Source organism: Gambusia affinis, linkage group LG15 (assembly GCF_019740435.1).
Source record: "Gambusia affinis linkage group LG15, SWU_Gaff_1.0, whole genome shotgun sequence".
Classification (NCBI taxonomy): Eukaryota; Metazoa; Chordata; class Actinopteri; order Cyprinodontiformes; family Poeciliidae; genus Gambusia; species Gambusia affinis.
The window spans coordinates 26,845,494-26,865,706 of NC_057882.1; the positions used below are offsets into that span (position 1 = coordinate 26,845,494).

General features: G+C 41.1%; 1 protein-coding gene across 2 annotated transcripts in view; it reads left to right on the plus strand.

Moving 5' to 3' along the window:
- Positions 1-4,955: 4,955 nt before the first annotated feature.
- Positions 4,956-20,213, plus strand: part of ppm1e (protein phosphatase, Mg2+/Mn2+ dependent, 1E) — a 43,498-nt gene continuing 28,240 nt past the window's right edge. The window contains exons 1-2 of one of the 2 annotated variants that reach the window (XM_044140528.1): positions 4,956-5,232; positions 5,318-5,511. In XM_044140528.1, coding sequence (XP_043996463.1) covers positions 5,327-5,511 — 185 coding nt within the window. In that variant the 5' untranslated portion in view covers positions 4,956-5,232; positions 5,318-5,326. Of the gene's footprint in view, positions 5,233-5,317; positions 5,512-19,248; positions 19,482-20,213 lie in introns of those variants that run through there. The other variant, XM_044140529.1, reaches the window with a different exon arrangement.

Genomic DNA, 20,213 nt, shown 5'->3' on the forward strand with positions numbered 1-20,213 from the left:
TTCTGCAGTGGTCTGAGGCAGGGAGACTGTGGAAGGAAGAGTCCTTTTTCTATGGAAGTGTGAAGCTGAGCCATACCAGAATTCTTCAGGACAGAAATGTCTGGTGAAACAAATGGTACTTCCCTGGTCATTCCTTTGTTTAGGTGGCAGTATTGTGAAGAGCAGTGTTTTGAGAGATAAACACTTGACACATTTCTCATTGTCTTCCCAATAACAGTGGCAATATTGCACTGTGCATCGATTTGGTGAGTGCCAGACCTTAACTGTGTTTTTGCAAACATTGAACTAAGCAGATCTGCCCTCTGGAAGTATGTCCTTGGGGTCACACCATCTGTAGTAATGGACTTCACCAGCTGCAGGAGAGGGTTGTCACTGTTATTCATGACAACATTTTGAAATGCAGAGCTGTCACAGAAAGTACAGCATAAGCACTGACAAAAGGCATCGAAGGCGCAGGTGTTTAACACAGAGATTGACAGTTTACCAACTTTAACAGGCTGATGCATGTTTCCATTTTTTAATAGTCCCACTTTCACTCTTTTGGTCCCAGATGATGAATCTGCATGGAGCCATTCAGTGCAGGAACTCAAGTATGAAGTCCTCTTCCTCTTTTTGGGTGGAAGAATTTGTCCTCTCCAGTTTTCAACCACGTTTTCATCTGCTGTGGAAAGGTTTTTGGCGGGATCAGATTCCATTAAATTGCTAGAATCCATTTTTGTTTTTTCTTCAGCATTGTGTGTAATTACTGACGCAGGATTAGCTTCTGCAACGTCTGCTGATGTAACTTGTTCCTCCTCTCTTTTTGCTTTGGCAGAGCAAATCCGCATATTTCCTTCGATGAAGGAAAGGTGCCGAGAAATGAAGCGATCCACTCGAATGGGCAAGTTCTCATGTTTGAACAGGCCATGTTTTATATTTTGAATTCGGCTTCAACATTGGCTGAGCTTGCTGTGAGACTGGTGCTTTTGAGAGGGGAACCATTATTCCTGTCCACAGTGGTAAGTAACTTGCAAGTCTTATAATGTGTGGCACAATCTCAGGGAGGAAATGAATGTTATCCCTATCCCCATTGGCTGCAGCATGTGTCCTGCTCTCCTCACAAATGTTTGACACCCAGTCTCGTAGGTCAGTCTGGATGTCATTACATGGATCCACTTGATGAACTTCCTTTGTGTCTTCATCTGGAATTATGATGGAGTCTTCTGCAATCTGGGTTTTCAGGTATTTTTTGCACCTCTCTGATTCAAGAGGGGTTCCAGAACTGTCATCACCTTCTGCCTCACTGAGAGCCACGACAGTGATGGCATGTATTAGCTGCTTTGCATGGTCCAAGCTTTGTGCCTGAAGAAGCTTTGCTATTCCCCTGACAAAGAAGTCTTTGACACGGTGTGACTTGTTTTTCAGGCAGTCCCACTGGCAGACCATCTTTATGCAGTGGGCAACATCAACCCTGATATAACAGGGAGGAAGTTTTGCAGACTGGTTCCCAAGTAGCACATGGAAGCATTCATCAATGTATGATTTCAGGTTAGGACAAGGAGTGAAGGCCTTCACCAGAGCACCAAGAATAGCCAGGGAAAAGTCACTCACAGCTTCTTTTGGTACAGCTGCGCCTGCACGAAGCCATTCTGTCAGCCATGTTGCAATAGCGTTGATGTCATGCCTTTCTGATAGCATTTGTACAACTGGGACTGAACAGTTGTCTCCCTTCAGAACACCTTGGTATAAGAAGATGTGGCCAGATGTACCATTTGGTCTTGCCAGTTTTCTGACAACTGAACCAGTTGCATCAAAGCAAACTACTGAGGGACATTTTTTGGTCAGTGCCTTATAAACATGTATCTGAGTTTGACTCCAATAGTGACAAAAGAATTTATCCAGACCAATATCTCTTATACTGCCACTGTTGGGTGTGCTATACTTTAATAACTGCAAAGATAGAACAGGGTCTTTGTCGCCTAACTCCAAATCTTTTCTCTCCTGCTTGGCTTTTCGTAAGGTTGCCAGGTTTGGAAGGTGACTTGGCTCGGGATCTCCAATATCCATCAACTCTGATGCCTTTGCTGACCTCCATACAGATGGTTCCATCCTGCCTTCACACAACTCTTCTGAAATCTGTGCACGAAGGGTTCCTGACATGAATCTTTTGGACTGGCCAGTGTGCAGGGAGATGTCGGCGCCTTCAATGGAACACTGGAGCACCATTGGGCTGTTGACCGTTGGCTCTCTGTCACATGTCATTTTAACACGACTTTGACACTCTTTACAGAAACCTGTGATGTCAATGTACTTGCTAGCGACAGTTGGATAAACTTTTGCTCTTTGGAATACAAATGTACAAGTGCTTTTCAACTTTTTCCAAACCAGATCATTAATTATATGACTCCATGTGCCAGGTTTTAAAATTGTGTAATTCCTTTTACCAGATGATGAAAACTTGTCATTATATTCAACTTTTTGTGGTATAAATTTAATCCATTCTTCAAATGGAACGTCGAGCTGAAAATCTGAACATTGACCAGGAGAAGTGGTGTCTGAGTCAAACTCTGTGTCCACAGGGCTTTCAGGATCACTTCCTTGATTAACTTCCAAGCATGACCAGATGTTGTGTCTGTTCAGCTTTACAAATGTGTACAGACTTTTTGCAGACATTTTATTTCCCAACTGCTGACTTATCTCTGTCCAGACAGCGGCAGCTGGAGTGGCTATATGGCCGTTTTCTAGAATGGCCTCTTTTGAGTTGCAGAGAACTGCGAAAAGAGACTCTCTGTCTACCGCTGGCTGTCGAGGCATCTAGTTAAAAAAATAAAAAGGCTTTGATTAGCATTGCTTAAAATAATCAGTGCCTACATGATTTCAAAAAAGCCACAAATTGTATTCTAGCAGTGTCTGCACACTTAAAATAGTCTTGACTTTAAAAAAATCAATTTGGTTTTCCCTGTTTAATTTCTAACATTTAAGCTAATTAAAAAATATATATTTCAATAATGCATTGTTACTTGAAAATGTAAGTACCTGTTAAATTTTAATTTTCCTTTGGAATAAATTTTTCAATTGAATTCAGAAGATGTGCCCTTTGTGCATATGCTTAATGATTCAATATAAATGTAAAGGCTGCAAGATGATGCCTCACTATGTTTCAAAAGGTTTGAAATATCGACTTATTACAAGTTTGAATTTAAATAAATGCATATATAAGCTAGCCCTGCATACATCCTCTCTGCTTTTATGGGGATAGATTGCATTGAGTCAATATTTTATGTGAAACCTGAGCATTAATTTACTTACCTTGTTCAAAAATCAAAATCGGGGTTGAAAAAATTCCAAAAATGACTTATTCAAAACGATTTGAGACCGCTAGATATTAACGAGAGGTTGAAATTACACTTGCTCTGTCGCCAAAACAAGATCGGGGTGGTGGTGGTGGGGGAGGGGGCTCACTACAGTGTGGATGGAGCCAATCCCAGTTGCGTGAGAACTATGTCAAAGTTCGCAAAACGTGGAGCTTTTCAAAATCCTTGAAGCCCATACACATTTAATGTAAGAAATTGGATAAAATGAAAGTCGTTGCATTGAAAATATATTTACTAAATATTAAGTACATTACTTGGATGAACTTTGAACCAATGACACATTTCCGTTTTACTCTGCAAAAACTTTGCTCAAGCAACTAGCAAATTGGCTGTGGATTTTTTTTTCTTCTATTTTTTGAACCGTTATAGGCTAATGTATATTTTTTACACGTTTGCTGCATAATCAGCAGACAGTACGTCAACAATGTAAATATAATTGTTCAGACCACCTCCGAAATCAAAGCACAGTTGAACAGGTTATACACATTACGTTAGAGTCAGGGCTGCATGTCCTTTGTTAGCAGGATTCAATTATTGTGGAGAGAAAACATTGGTATCTTGAAACATCACTTTAAATGAGACACATTTTTTCTTGTTCTAAGTCTTTATTGAAGTTCAAAACAAAAGATACACATTGTACAACAGCTGAAAATCTGAAGAATTAAAAGAACTAGCCCACTTTGGTTTGTTTTGGAGCATATGGGGGGATGGTGACGTCATCGGCCAAAATTATAACTTTTAATAACTCAAAAACGAAAACTGCACAAACGAAAATTTCAACTGCACAAACCTGCACAAACGGAGCACTAACGATCTAGCCCACTTTGGTTTGTTTTGGAGCATATGGGGGGATGGTGACGTCATCGGCCAAAATGATAACTTTTAATATCTCAAAGACGAAAGCTGCACAAACGAAAATTTCAACTGCACAAACCTGCACAAACGGAGCACTAACGATCTAGCCCACTTTGGTTTGTTTTGGAGCGATATGGGGGGATGGTGAACTCTAGATGACCTAAAAAATAATTTTTAATATCTCAGAAACCAAAACTGCACAAACGAAAATTTCAACTGCACAAACCTGCACAAACGGAGCACTAACGAACTAGCCCACTTTGGTTTGTTTTGGAGCGATATGGGGGGATGGTGACGTCATCGGCCAAAATTATAACTTTTAATAACTCAAAAACGAAAACTGCACAAACGAAAATTTCAACGGCACAAACCTGCACAAACGGAGCACTAACGAACTAGCCCACTTTGGTTTGTTTTGGAGCGATATGGGGGGATGGTGACGTCATCGGCCAAAATTATAACTTTTAATATCTCGAAAACGAAAGCTGCACAAACGAAAATTTCAACGGCACAAACCTGCACAAACGGAGCACTAACGATCTAGCCCACTTTGGTTTGTTTTGGAGCGATATGGGGGGATGGTGAACTCTAGATGACCTAAAAAATAATTTTTAATATCTCAGAAACCAAAACTGCACAAACGAAAATTTTAACGGCACAAACCTGCACAAACGGAGCACTAACCATTCAGACTATTTGCTGATTTTTTTGACGTGGGTGGGGTGTCAGCTTCACACAGCTTCATCCTCCTTCGTGATGGCATCTCCACTAAAAGCTCTCGGGCGTCAAAGCAAGCGGCGCTGGCTGCGTGCGCGTTCACGTCAAGCGCCGTCTTCCCTCTGACGTCACCGCCTCCTGATCAGCCGAAATCCCTGATAACGCGGCGCGCGCTCCCGCTCGGCTCTGAATGGGGGCTCGGTCCAGCCGGTGACAGCTCGTCCAGTCCGTCTGATCCACGGTCCGCCGCTCCGACACCACCGGCCGTCCTCGGGCCCCGCTCCTCCGGTTCTACACAGGTATTCAGGTAAGACGACAGCAGCAGGTGCAGGCTTTTCTCACTCTGCTCCCTTTTTCAGACAACTTGGTGCTTTGTGTCCGTCTCTGCCCAGGAATGAGAAATGATGGCCGGCTCTGCAGCAGAGGAGAAAACCTTCCGCCGGTTCCTGGAGCTGTTTGTCCGGGAGATGAGGCTGCCTCTGCAGGAGGGCGACCCGGTGCCGATGCGCCCCTTGTCGGACCTGGTGACGGAGGACGAGATGGAGGGGGAATGCCTGGACCTGTGCCTGCAGCACCTCTACAAATAGTTAAGAGACTTTACTTTGTGTCCTGGCATGCGCGCGTTTCCGTGTTTCAGGCTTTCATCGGGTTGCTTTGTTTATTCCAAACTGGGTTTTTCTGGTTCTGACACCTTCTTGCTTACCTGCTGCTTGGACGGAATGAAGGGTGTGTCCTACTCCAAGTTCAGACAAGAGTCTCTGCGGAGACGCTGTGGGGAATTAAATGGAGCCAAAAGCAGAAGTTAATTCTCGCCTCTCCCGCTTTGCCCTCCTCGCGTCACTTTGCGCATCTTGATCGTTTATTCGCTCATTTCTGCGCCGCTTTGCTGTTTGAGCTTCGTGCTGTGGAAGCTGGAGGTCTACAAAAGGTGAACCCCTGCTTTTGCGTAACAGCACAGCGTCATGGTGGTGTAGGAGGGGGAGGAAGCCATCGCTGCTGAGCGCATCTTCACGCGGGCTAAAAATAACCATCGGTTATGTTATTACAGCCGATCGTTACTAAAAACCCGCGCAGACACGCAGCCTGAACGGGAGGGAACTCCAGGTTCCGGTTCCTCAGTGAAACCCACTGCAGAGTTCGGAGTGTTGGGCTTTAACCTGGCAGCTGCTCGGATGTTCAACCGGAACCAGGAAAACTGGAGGAGCGCTTCGCTCTGATGCTGCCTGGCCTGGTTTAGAATCCAAAATAGGAGCAGAAAGTGTGCTGGGAAGAGAGAGGAGCCGGCCGGGCATGTAGGGCAGGAAGAGATGGGGGGGCAGTTGCACAAACCTCCACCTGCCAGCTGGATGCTGTTTGACTTTGCTTTGTCACGTCGCAACTAGGGCTGAAACCATTAACCGTGATTAATCGATTATTGAAGTTGTTGTTGAAGTCAACTAATTTAGTAATCTGTTAATCATCAACTGGAGTTTACAGACTCAAAACAGCCATTTACTAAAAGAACAAGACGACCAGAGCACAGCTGTACAAAATATATTTGCATTTTCCATTTCAGATAAAAAACGTTTGTAAATATGTTTTTCCTTCTGAAACTTTGGCTGCATATTTAACTCTGTAAAAAAAATCTGTTACTAAAGCACCTATCCAGTTATTAATTGGTTAATTGTACTCCAAGTAGAAAAAAGAATCGATTTACTCCAAAAACAGAAAAAACCTGAAGCAGTGAAATGAAAAATGTCAGAATAATCTGCAGAAAAATCAGTTACTAAAATAATCTTTAGCTGCAAATACAAACATCAGTTTATTTAATGAGGTTTTATGACAGACCAGCAATGCATGCAGGATTTTTCAAACATCTGAAAAGTGTGGTAGGCATCTGATTTCTGCTTCTCTGAGTTAATTTGTAGCAGATAAACTTTTTGTGCGCTGGAAGTTGTTTTGGTGTGAAAAAGTTTGTTTTTTTTACCAGCTTTCCACTAGAATCTCACCGATAAATCGGAGGGCCGATAAATTAGCCCAGATTTTCTTAATTTAAGGGAATTGGTGATCGGCCGATATTACCATGTGAAATTGGTCTTATTTATCTCCTGAGGTCTAAAAATTGCCACTTTCCCTTTTGCTTCACCACATTGACAACAGATAGATACTCCTAATGACTTTTCTGCCAAATTTCTTTTTATAAAACCAGAATTTGCAGTTTTGCTTTTTAAATATTTACGACTGGCCAGAAAATTTGAATTAGTTTACTGCAGGTTTCCGCTTCTAAAGATAAACATTTCAGCTCTACAATATTTCTAAATATTTCCAGCTCAAATAGTCAATTTTCAATCTGAAATTCTGAACCTGATTTGATCTGAGCCGTTTTTATTTCACTGTGGGTCAAGAGAAGAACCCACAGCCAGTTTCATCCAAACAATGAAAACAAATAGCAGAGTTAGCAGGTGGGGTCAGGGTCAAGGTGGGGGTCAAGGTCGGGGTCAGGGTGGGGGTCAAGGTCGGGGTCAGGGTCAGGGTCAGGGTCAGCCGTGAAGACGATAAAAACATTGACTGAGTGCTGAATGACAAGATCATTTTTCATAATATGCTGACTTTAAACATCATTATACTTGAACTTTTTTGTGTCATCTATGTTAAATGCATGAATATCCAGAAATTTGTGTTTTTCTCACATTATCAAACTTAGACCTCAAAATTAACCCTTCTAATTGGCATCATTCTTTTCATACTATGTTACATTTGCTCTCCACTTCTTGTTTTCTGCTTCCTGTTTTCTTCTTCCTGTTCCTTTCTTCCTACTTCCTGTTTCCTTCTTCCTGCTTCCTTCTTCCTGTTTCCTTCTTCCTACTTCCTGTTTCCTTCTTCCTGTTTCCTTCTTCCTACTTCCTGTTTTTTTCGTCCTGCTTTCTGTTGTTTGTTCCTGTTTCTTCTTCCTGTTTTCTAGTAGAGAAGCTGAGAAGCGACATTAAGAGATTCTCGGGTGTTTACATTTCTAAACAGAAACGTATTAAGTTCCTTTTATGTCTCATTTCTGTTCTGTTATGGCCACCATATTTGATTCGTTATCCATGGCTCCACTTCAGGTTGACTCATTTTAATCTAATAAACTACTAACCGACAATTAATCATAAGTTAACTAATTGTTTGATCCCTAATCCAAAATATTAATCTGTAGGAAACTTGCAGCTTTGCCGCAACTAATGATTATTTTAGTTATCAATTATTAATAATAATTAATAATTTAATCAGAGAATTAAGTGAAGTGGTTACATTTTATTTAACCACTTCAGCTGGTTAATTAACTAATTTCTGGACTATTGAGCGGACCTCACTATAAATCGTACCTACAAATAAAAAAAAAAAGAAAACTGGAAACGTACATAAGCCGCTGGTCTCTCAGTTTTCCACAAGGACGCAGCAGAGGGCAACATCCTAATAAATCTGCTGGATTTATTAAAGACGCAGCCCTGTGTCTCCAACAAACCATGGATTCGTTCACGCCGTTTACGTGCAGCGGCTCCATTTCCCTTCTGTTCTGCCAAAGGTACAGCCTTCAACTTAATAGCTGCGTCTTATGACTTTCAAAACATTTCTCCTGCTGCTAGCATGAGCTTGCTCTAAATGAAAATCAAGACTTCTTTGCTTTCCAATTTTTATTTCCAATTATTCACTTCCAGCTACAGAGCCCCCTGGTGGTTGAAGAAAAATCCACAGAAAAGCCACACTGGGCTACAAGCTGCCTGGTTCAAAACCTGGGAGAAAAGTAGCGGCTTATAGTCCGAAAAATACGGTACTTTATATAATTTAAAAACTGTTAATTTTTCTAAAAATAAAAAAGCAAACATTTTATTGCTCAAAATAACGTAGCACTTTAGCAAATGCTTGATTGTTTGTATTGATAAGACTAAAAATCACACGAAAGTGTGAAAAGCTCAGGCCTTCCTGCTCCACTTACTTCAGTACAGAGCAGAGAGGATCTGTTCATTATGTTTTGGATTAACACACTGATAACTGGATAGAAAATGTGTTTAGTTTGACATTTTCTCTCTCTTTTTTTTTTCTTTGCAAAATTTGAACCAGATGAAGCTAAAATGCCACTTGAAGAGTCCTGGGTTAAATATATTTTAGACTAAGAAGCTTTACATATTTATTAAACAGTTTTGGCATAATTACTGCTCTGAATATGATGTTCTTTCATTTTTCTTTTTGTCCACTTGACAATTAATCGATCACTAAATTAGTAATCTGATTAATTAAGAACCGATTCTGAGCGTGTTTCTGGTTTGATTTTCCTATTGAAGTTTTTGTAAAGCGACGCTGTCGGCAGTTTTCCACCCAAAGTGAAACTTTGTTGCTTTCAGGACTTTCAGGCTTTGGTCTCACATAGTTTATGAATTATGCTCTCAAACACAATTCATAAACTTCATAAACCATTTTTATGTTTTGCCTCCAATTTGTTTTGTGCATCTTGTTTCATGCTCTGATATTATCAACCTGCATACAGAACTGATCAGCAACTCCAAACGTTTGGGATAAATAATTATTGATTCCAGAAACAGATAGAAGCTCAACCAGCTGCTAGTAAAACACGCTAATGGTTAGCATCACAACATTTATTTATCAATTTATTCATAGATTTATGAGTGATGACATCACAACCGTTTCCATCTTGTTCTTGCCACTCTGAGTAAAGCAGCAACATTTCTGCGTTCTAGAATGCATTGGCTTCCAGATTCATTGCATGACTTAATAAAATCTTAGGTGAAATGTCTCATTCGATCCTCCTGGTTTCTGCCGGTTCTGATCTTTGCCTGAGGAAGATGCAGTGATGTGCGGTCAGGGGAGGCCATCATGGAAAATAATATATAATGATAAAATAATTTATATTGTTTTTTTCACTCTGTAGTTTGTACCATGAAGTACCTCTTTTTCATTTAGCTTAACCAATTCTGATTATTTTTCTTTAAAATCGCTGAATTTTCACATTTTCCTATTCAAATGCTCGGAAGCGCAGCGGGTGAGGCGGCAGCGGGTTGAGCCTCAGCTGGGATGGACCTTACCAGAGGGGCCGCTTTTCATTGGCTGATGCACATTCTACGTGGTCACGTGGGTGGCCGTCTCACAAACTCACGCTTCCCGTTAGCTAAGTACAGCATAATAGCAGCACTGACACAACTTCTACACCTTGAAGCTTGTCTGCTACACAGTCTTACGTTAGCTAAACTGATCAATATGCAATGTGTACTGTATCTGACACACACTAAAGATTTTATTTTAGCAGAAAAGGCTTTGGAATGTAAGCACCAAATACAGTGTCAATCAATCAACCATCGCTGTGTTCAGGGAAGCGCTGATTAATAATCCAGAAATAAATATCAAGCCTGGAAACTTGATATGGTAACGGACTGGATGTTATGTTTTTAACGTAATCTTTGCTCGTCTTGCTGGGGCGCAGGCGGTTGCCACGGTAACAGGTGTGCTTAAACCACAAAGAGAGAGAGAGAGTAAAAAGGTACGAGTGGTTTTGGGCTTATCACCTGTTCGGGTTATTTTACTTTTGTTTACCTTTGCTGTGGCGCATTACAGCCGCTGTAGTTTCTAAACGTTGGACTAATTACGTCGTTCGTTTGTGACGGTCGCATCGTCATTCATAACAAACATCAAATAGAACTAATAGATTTCATAAACTTTTAACAAACAAATGGCTTCTTTACCTTAACAGAGCTCTTTGGTTCCTCTTATCAGTCTGTAGCTTCTCATATTGAGGTCATCAAACCAAATTTAAGATCTACCATAACTGACTGACTGACTGACACCTGCTGGCCTAAGGTTTGCAACCAGCTTGTGACTGAGAAACCAGTAACCTCCTCCCAGATGATGACATGAACTTGTTATTTCCTCTGTCCATTGTAGTAGCTGATATATTGTGAAAATCCAGTAGAAATGATGCACTAATGGAGTCATGTTTACATAGAAACAATGCGCTACGAGGCTTTGCTTGTGAGACTTGCGGTCACGTGGGTCGGTTGTGGGCGGAGCTTGGTAAGGTCCATTGATCAACCTCTCACTAACTGCACTAGCTGCTATTCTATGGACCATACGCTCCTCCTGTCGGTACGCCGCCAATAAAGTGTTTGAAAAACATTTAATGTATGAACTGATATTCCATCATTTAGCTTATGTATATAACGTTCAGTGTTTTTTGTCACCAGCTGTGTGTGTGACGTGTTTCCTGTGCTGTGGAGGATCAGAAACCAGAGAACAGATTGGAGGCGAGGCAGGCAGTTCTCTGGCCTCATGGCAGGGGGCGCTCATGATCCCAGACATTGTGCCTCCACAGAGTAAGAAACGATAACAGCGAGCTAGCCGTGTAGCTAGCCGTGTAGCTAGCCGTGTAGCTAGCCGTGGAGCTAGCCGTGGAGCTAGCCGTGGAGCTAGCCGTGGAGCTAGCTACACAGTAAATGCAGCGACATATTTATGGTTTTCTCCTCTTACCACATCAATCATTTATTAATAATCGCAAAATAAACATTAAGTCTAAAACATACTACTGCAACAGACTGAATGTTCTGCTCTTTGTGTGGGAAATATTTCAGTTTTTCTTTTTTTTTTGTGGCGTTGTTGTCAGTTGCTATGGCAACGAGTCTGCGCGGAGCTGCGCTGATACAGAGCGAGAAAGAAGTGGTTTTGAATTTTTATTTAACTGTTTTCCCTTTGCTGTGGCGCACGAAATTAATAACATCTACATTTCCAAGTTTGATTGCGTTAACAGGGCCGTTTAGCGGCAGCGCGGCTAAGCATGACATGTAAAAGAACAGCGTTTTGCCCTCCAGCGTTGTCCGCATGCGCGAAATTTCCTTATGTAAACAATAACATGCAGGGGGTCTATATTTGTAAATCTGATTATGATTAAGTCAGTGCCTCACCAGCTATGAGAACCTCACCGCACATCACTGGGAAGATGGAACTGAAAATCTTTGAGCAGCATTTTGAGTTTCCTGTAGGAACAAAAAGCATGAAGAATATGTGAGCACTGCTAGTTATCCAGAAGCTGAAAGAAGCAGAAAGAGTCACCATGACAACCGATGACATCACAATCTGAAGTTTCCTGAGGTTTAAGACATGAAAACAAATCAGTTTGTGACAAAGTCAATAGAAATGTGGAGCAAAGGCCTTTTTGTTGCATAAATTTGAGTTTTGAAGTTTTCTTTTAGTAATTTTAAAATTCCTGAACTCTTCTTGTGAGTTTTAAGTTTTGCTGCATCTCAACTTTGTGACCAAGAGGAGAAAATTGCAATTTTACTCAAGTTGTTTTTACCTTCAAACCATATTTTTAAACCTGGTGAGTTTGTGAATTTAAATAAGACTTATGGTTCAAAGGTCACATTTTGCTTGGTTTCGAACTTCCATTTTGGTTTCTACTGTTTCCAAAAACAAACCAAGTGCTTAAAAAAACACTCAGCTGGTTTTTGCCAATAAGTTTATGACTTTGGTGTCTGGAAAACAAGCTGTTTCGAAACCTTCCTGGCTGTTGAATCATATTCAACTGGCACTGTGTTGATACCTAGCAACACCAGCTGATCTCCAGCGGTTGGTCAGCTGGTTTTTATGCTCTGTACAATGGCTGCTGGAAGTTAAGAGTTTTCTTGTTGACTTGCTGCATTCTGGTTGGCTCTGCAGGAGGCTCCACTGATGCTTTTCTAAGATGTATGGTTGCATAATTGCGCATCTAAGCATAAGCGTTGACTTGGGGGCATGGCCAGCAGCAGCTTGTTTGAATTTAACCCTAAAACAGCTCAGACTGAAATCTGATTATCTTAGAATGATTTGGTGTGTAAAGTATGGCAAACATGTAACCATCAATCCTGACCAAGGACAGGTCGCCATTAAAGAAAAAAAAGGATTTTATTTTAATAATTTTTTCTTTGAGTTGACCTGGTCTCAGACGAAATAAACAGACCAGAAAACAAGATGGCGGTTCTTGGCTAATATCCCTATGGAAACCCAAGAAGTTCATTGGTGAAAAAAAAAATCTGATTTTACAAAATTAAGCCCCAAAGTACAGAAAATTTGAATAATCAATAAAAGGGATTTATGTGTTAAAATTTATAGCCAGACAGAAACAAACAGAAACTAAGTCCAGGAGATAAACTCGGCACCGAGCCAGGAATACTTTCTATGGGAAAGGAAAAGAGAGAACACAAGAAACGGTTTGCAGTTTTAACCAATCAATATTTTATCCATCAAACTCTGTTTTCCATCTTTCATCTAAATGTCTGAGCCGTCTGCTGCGTCCGTGTTTGTTTTGCTCAGTTTGAAGGAACGCGGATCAGATTTCAGGCCTCGTTCAGAGCTAATGTATCACTTAAACTACCATTAGCATCGGCCATTAGCATCGGCTGCAGCCGCTTAGAGCCGCACTCGTCTGAACTGGCAGTGAAAACGCAGACCCGACAGCATTTCCTTTGTCTCCACATTTCCTTCACAGCGGCAGCAGTTGTCACAGTAACAACCAGACTTGGGTAATAATGACCCGCCTGGATCCAGCAGAAGGCTGAACGCCTTTCAGTCGAGCAGAAAGGTGTAGGTGGGTTTTAAAACAGTGATCAGACAATAACAGAGCAGATCAGCTTCAATAGTCATGCCGTGTTTTTCAGCCACTTATTTACCCGACTGGAGGAACATTTTGTGATGCTTGACTGGTGCTGATATAATTTAATGAAGAGGTAAATTCCTTCAATAAGCAAAACACATTTACTGCTTTTGATGTGTTTACCGATGAAATGACTGCGTTTCTTCATGAAAACCTGTTATTTTATGTTAATATAGCATTCAGTTTGATGTGGTAAGAACTTCAAAATCAAAATAAAAACCCTCACATTGATTGCTTTACCGCAATCAACGTGAGTCGATCATAGATTTCTTCATGCACGCTGGCTGGTTTGAACATGTTGCTGTTTTAAGGGAAATGCTTCCTGTCCATTGTTACATGCTGAAGTTATTCCTGTTATTTGGCTCCAAGCTTGAGGAAGTCCTGAATAGAGCACATTCACTGGGATCAAAGTGTGTTTTCACAGTGATCGTCTACTAGACTCGATTCAAACCAAATCACAACATCTGTCACATTGTCCAGGGTTTCAACTCTGCAGAAGACCTGCTGAGCCCAGAGGTAGGGGGCGCTAGAGCAGTCCACCAGCAGCTCACTATGCAAAGTTACAAAAATTCACAAACAGCCATTATAATTAGGAAATAAGAGAATTTGAGCTGAGCTGGCAGGGTTCAATGAGACAACTATAACCAACTATAACCAACTACAATAGCCATAACTAACTACAACCAACTATAACCAGCTACAACAACTACCATCCATCCATCTTCTTCCTCTTATCCTCGTCGGGGATGCAGGGGTAGCAGCTTCAGAAGGGAGACCCAGTCTTCCCTCTCCCCAGCCACTTCTTCCAGCTCCTCCGGAGGAATCCCCAAGGCGTTTCCAGGCCAGCCGAGAGACATAGTCCCTCCACCGTGTCCTGGGTCTTCCCCGGGGCCTCCTTCCGGTGGGACGTGCCCAGAACACCTCACCAGGGAGGCGTCCAGGAGGCATCCTGACCAGACGCTCCTCAACTGGCCCCTCTCGATGTGAAGGAGCAGCGGCTCTACTCTGAGTCCCTCCCGGATGACTGAGCTTCTCTCTCTAAGGGCGAGCCCAGACACCCTATGGAGAAAACCCATTTCGGCCGCTTGTATCCGCGATCTCGTTCTTTCGGTCATGACCCAAAGCTCATGACCATAGATGAGGGTGGGAACGTAGATCGACCGGTAAATCGAGAGCTTCGCTTTTTGGCTCAGCTCTCTCTTCACCATGACGGACCGGTACAGCGCCCGCTGCACCAATCCGCCTGTCGATCTCCCGCTCCCTTCTTCCCTCATTCGTGAACAAGATCCCGAGATACTTGAACTCCTCCACTTGGGGCAGGACACCCCCCCTGACCCGGAGAAGGCACTCTACCCTTTTCCGGCTCAAGACCATGGCCTCGGATTTGGAGGCACTGATCGCCATCCCAGCCGCTTCACACTCGGCTGCGAACCGCTCCAGCGAGAGCTGCAGATCACGACCCGATGAAGCCAAAAGGATCACATCATCCGCAAAAAGCAGAGATTTGATCCTAAGGTCACCAAAACGGATCCCCTCAACACCTTGACTGGTCCAGAGATTCTGTCCATAAAAGTAATGAACAGAATCGATGACAAAGGGCAGCCCTGGCAGAGTCCAACTCTCACCGGAAACGAGCCCGACTTACTGCCGGTAATGTGGACCAGACTCTGACACCGGTCCTACAGGGACCTGACAGCCCGTATCAAGGAGCCCGGTACCCCATACTCCCGGAGAACCCCCCACAGGGCTCCCCGAGGGACACGGTCGAACGTCTTCTCCAAGTCCACAGAACACATGTAGACTGGTTGGGCGAACTCCCAGAACCCTCCAGGACCCTGCTGAGGGTGTAGAGCTGGTCCAGTGTTCCAGAACCAGAACCAGAACCACACTGCTCTTCCTGAATCCGAGGTTCGACAATCCAACGGACCCTCCTCTCCAGAACCCCCGAATAGACCTTGCCAGGGAGGCTTAAGAGTGTGACCCCCCTGTAATTGGAGCACACCCTCCGGTCCCCCTTTTTGAACAGGAGGACCACCACCCCAGTCTGCCAATCCAGGGGAAAAAACAACTACAACCAACTATAACAAACTAAATTTCTGTGTTGAGAAAAAACCAGCAGCTGAAAAAGTTACAAATGTTTCAATTTTTGGTTTCCAATCCAACCGAGTGGAAAAACTTCAAGAAAAAAATTAAAAATCAAGATAAATTTACCAAACTCACAAATTTAAACTCCCTGCTGTGAAACTACCAGACAGAACAATTTTTAGTTCTAGATTTTTTATTAATTTCAGTGAAAACCTGCAGCCAGGTGAGACGGGATGGTGTGTGATGGTGTGTGTGGGCTTCCTGTCTGCTGGATGTGCTGCTAGTCGGAGGCAGCAGCTCTGGTGATTCATTCCAGTGTGTCATTACTTTGTCTCTGGGTTGAACATCTAATAATAGACGAGAGCAAGAAGAGAGATATCCCCGTGTGTGTGTGTGTGTGTGTGTGTGTGTGTGTGTGTGTGTGTGTGTGTGTGTGTGTGTGTGTGTGTGTGTGTGTGTGTGTGTGTGTGTGTGTGTGTGTGCATATAGTTGAAGCAGTTGGTATGTCGGGAGTCTGGAGGTGTGTGTGCGTTCAAACCAGCTGGAAGAAACATCTGAGAAATTTACAGTTTCTGTATGTGTGTGTGATTTATTATTATTGTGTGATTTATTATTATTGTGTGATTTATTATTATTGTGTGGTTTATTATTATTGTGTGATTTATTATTATTGTGTGGTTTATTGCCACTATGTACAAGGAACCATGAATGTTTTCTCAGTTTGGTAATAAATGCAATTAATTTGACTTGAATTAAGTCTCAAACTTACTGAGGCATAAACAGGAAAAAAATACAAAAATAAGAACATGAATTAGTCAATAAAATTTGTTTATTTAATGCAGTTAGCAAATATTGAGTAATCTATTATTCTATAGAAGCAAAGTGCTCTATTTGAGAACTTTGCTTCTATTTGAGCCAAAGTTCATCAAACGTTTGAATAAAAACCTAAAGTGGCTACGACTTTAGCCACGTTAGCAGCTAACGGCTAGCTGTGCTATTCCCTTTGCATTTCTAGTTTAAACGTTTGTAGTCCACAACTGTTTCTAATGTTTTAATATTTCTAATACTTTTAATGTTTTAAATGTTTTATGCAATGATTCTGGTCTGCCTAGTGAAAACAGTAAATGTTGCTAAAATGGTCAAACTGTTTTCACTTCTAGTTCAGTTTGTTTCTGAAGCACCAACATGTAGCAAATATCCAAATAATCAAGTCCAGTTCATAGCCAGTCATGGAGAATCCAGTTCAATTCAGTCAAAGTGAATTGAGTTCAGGTTTCCTGGAGGAAACTCAAAACAAACAGGTTGACTTGGAAAAGAAAAACACAAAGCTAATAGTAGCAAAAGAAAACGGAGAACTGAAGTTGGCAACAATAAATTCATCACTTTTCTCAGGAAAATCTGTTAACAGTGAACCAGGAATACTTTCTATGGCAATTAATCATTTCAACAAGTTGAGAAGATTTGATGATTTGAAGAAGGGATGTTAAATAATCCCTCTGCACACACACACACACAAACATACACACACACACACACACACACACACACACACACACACACCTGCGCGCAGTCAAAGGAGTGTGTGCTGATGAGTTTGAGGCTGAGTCAGACGCTGATGCTTCTGCTTTACTAGAATAACTTCCCACTAAATTGACTTTTATTTCTTTGTCTTTCTGCTCATACTGATAAATAGTTTTTCCAATGAAATGTCCGACATGATTCCATCTCCTTCTTTCTGTTTCATTCACAAATCTTTTGGTTTACTTTCTGATCGGAGAGTAAAAACACCGTTTCCCAGAATCCCCGCAATAAATCTGAAGACTTAAATTAAAAATGTGCAACATGAAGCGAGAACTTTTCTAAAAGCTAAAAGCCTTTCCAGCCACATTTGCTCTGGCAGCATCATGCCTCACTTTACAGCATCATTTGATGTCACAGAGGAAATTTGATTCAGTTAATTTAGCAGCAATTATTTATACTGGAACAATTATTTTAGCTATTGATTGATCTATTGATTATTCTGACAATTGGTCTGATTTTAAAAAAAATCTGCACTGAAGCTTCTGAATATGATATTAAAAACAAATTTTCCAAATGTGTTTTTAAACGTTTTATATTTGCAGCATCTTTCCTGGATCATTTGAAGCAAAAGAGAAATCTGCAGCTAAAACTCAAAACTGTTATTTTAAAATATAAATAAATAAATAAAATAATTAATTTATTCATTATTGGATAGCAAAATGTGCTTAATAGATTTTTACTTTTAATTAAGTAATTAATCATTTCACCTCAAACTGAGAATTTAATGTTATTGCAACCAGGGCTGAAACAATTCCTCGAATGATTCGAGTTCCTCGATTATTAAAAGTTCATTCATTTGTGTTTTATTATTTAGTGTTCCGGTGTTATAGATTAACTGGGGCTAAATTAACTGGCTGAAACCGATGGGCACCGCAGATGTTTCTAAATTGTAGGTGGCTGTGTTGATGCCTGTTGAAAAATGCTACTTGTGTGACAAAACTGTTTGCAAAACTTTACTATAAATCCCAGTTGACGCAAATATGTTTAATGTTACACGTGAAAATTATGTTTCAAAACAAGTTTTTACAGAGCAGCGTTGAGTTCGCTTCGAAAACACCGCATTGGAGCAAAACCAGAACAATGAATAACAAGACAATCACATTCAGGTTCACTAGAATAAATTAATTTCATCTCATGAAATTAACATGAACATCCACAATGTAAACCTAAGTGGAAGCTTTCTGCTTTTTGTAACCAGCTCTGATCAGAAAAACATTGAAATTGACTCTCTAGTTCCTGTAATGTGATTTATTAACACTTCTAGCCCAGTGTGTATTTCTGGATCAGATCCTGCAAGGAAACCTCACTGTTTCTGAATTTTCATCTTTTTTTAGAGACAAACAATGAGCTTGGTGTCATCATATTTAATAACATTTAAATCACATACCTGATGACGTTGCTTGTGGTGTTTAAAATAGGGAGGAATATCAAGTAATGTCGATAAGTTATAGTGCAATAAAATCTCATCTAAATGATATAAAGTTAACGGTAGGGTGACCAGACGTCCTCTTTTTCCCGGACATGTCCTACTTTTCAGACCTAAAAAAATGTCCGGGGGGAAAACAACATAGTCAGTGGATGTTTTTAAACATTCTATTTTTAATCCCATGTCTCTTCAACATTTATGTCGCTTTCAGGGATTAATCTCTGCTTTGAGATCAGTTTACGGCATCTTGAGATCTTCCTTTGACGAGTTTCAATCTCTGAGGCGACAGATAAATCAGGACAAGTTCTGAGTAATTTACCTATTTTGGTGATTTTATACCAATAAAAGTCTTTCTAATTAGTTATTCCCGAGATCTTAATGAGTGTCTTCCGGACTTGGATAGTATTTTTGCAGAATTTGTAGGTTTTTTTTAACCTTGTCGCATTATTTATTGCCTGGTTCGGTAAAGGGGTCCTAAAAAGCCACGCCCACACAAACATCTGCGTCTTCCAGATGCCGCCACCAGTTAATTTAGCCACTCGTTAATCTCTAACACCTGCCGGGTTGTTATTCGCGTTGCACAGCGCTCTCATTTCCGCCTGAGTTGTGGACGAAAGCTAAGTGTCAGCAGCATAACGTCAAATTTTCAAGTTCGATCTGAGGATTTTAGTGACTCATGATAATATCCGGGTTTCTTTTAATCGTTTTTCGGGGGCCAATAAGGATCCTTAAAATGACGGGAGCGATGCCTAGAGTACGGCAGCTTTTCTCCTAATGGAGCTGCTGCCTGGTGGCGGCAGGATTATTTGTACAGGTGAGCGGATCGACTGAACACGGCGGGCGGCTGTTCTGTAGTTGATGTGTGGGTTAGTTTTAGTGTGGCTTTACGGAGGAACCGGAAAATGACTTTCATTATTGGAATAGTGACGTCACATAGCTGGTAGAGGAGTTTCTGTGACGAAGGAAGGTGTCAAATCTTGTCGAAGGTCAGAGTGTGTGTGTGTGTGTGTGTGTGTGTGTGTGTGTGTGTGTGTGTATATATATATATATATATATATATATATATATATATATATATATACACATATGAACGGCATGTGTGTCAGTCAAACATACAGCAGACCAAACACTGGAGCTCGGCTGGGGTTGCTAGGCAACTGGGTTGGCTGGGGTTGCTAGGTAACGACGTAGTGCCTGTGGAATATGGTTTAACATTAATGAGGTTTTTGTAAACTTTGCAAACACAAAAGTTTCTAAAGTTTTGAAACCTTTCTATTGCTTAAAACGTTGCACGGTTTTTAAGTTCTTCACTTGTTTTTAGAAACAGTTCAGAGCCAAATGGAAGGGAAAAAAATGCAAAATGTTAATTTTGCATTTTAGTTCCCCTTTATTTTAATATATTGCAAACAAAATTAGTTGAGTAGAAACAATTCATTTCTTAAAATTGAAAATGCGTAGCGCTCTGGTGTTCTGTCCAACATGACATGTTGTTCATCAACATTTTGTTGTAATTTTTTGTTTGTTGTTGAAATATATTTTATAAGAA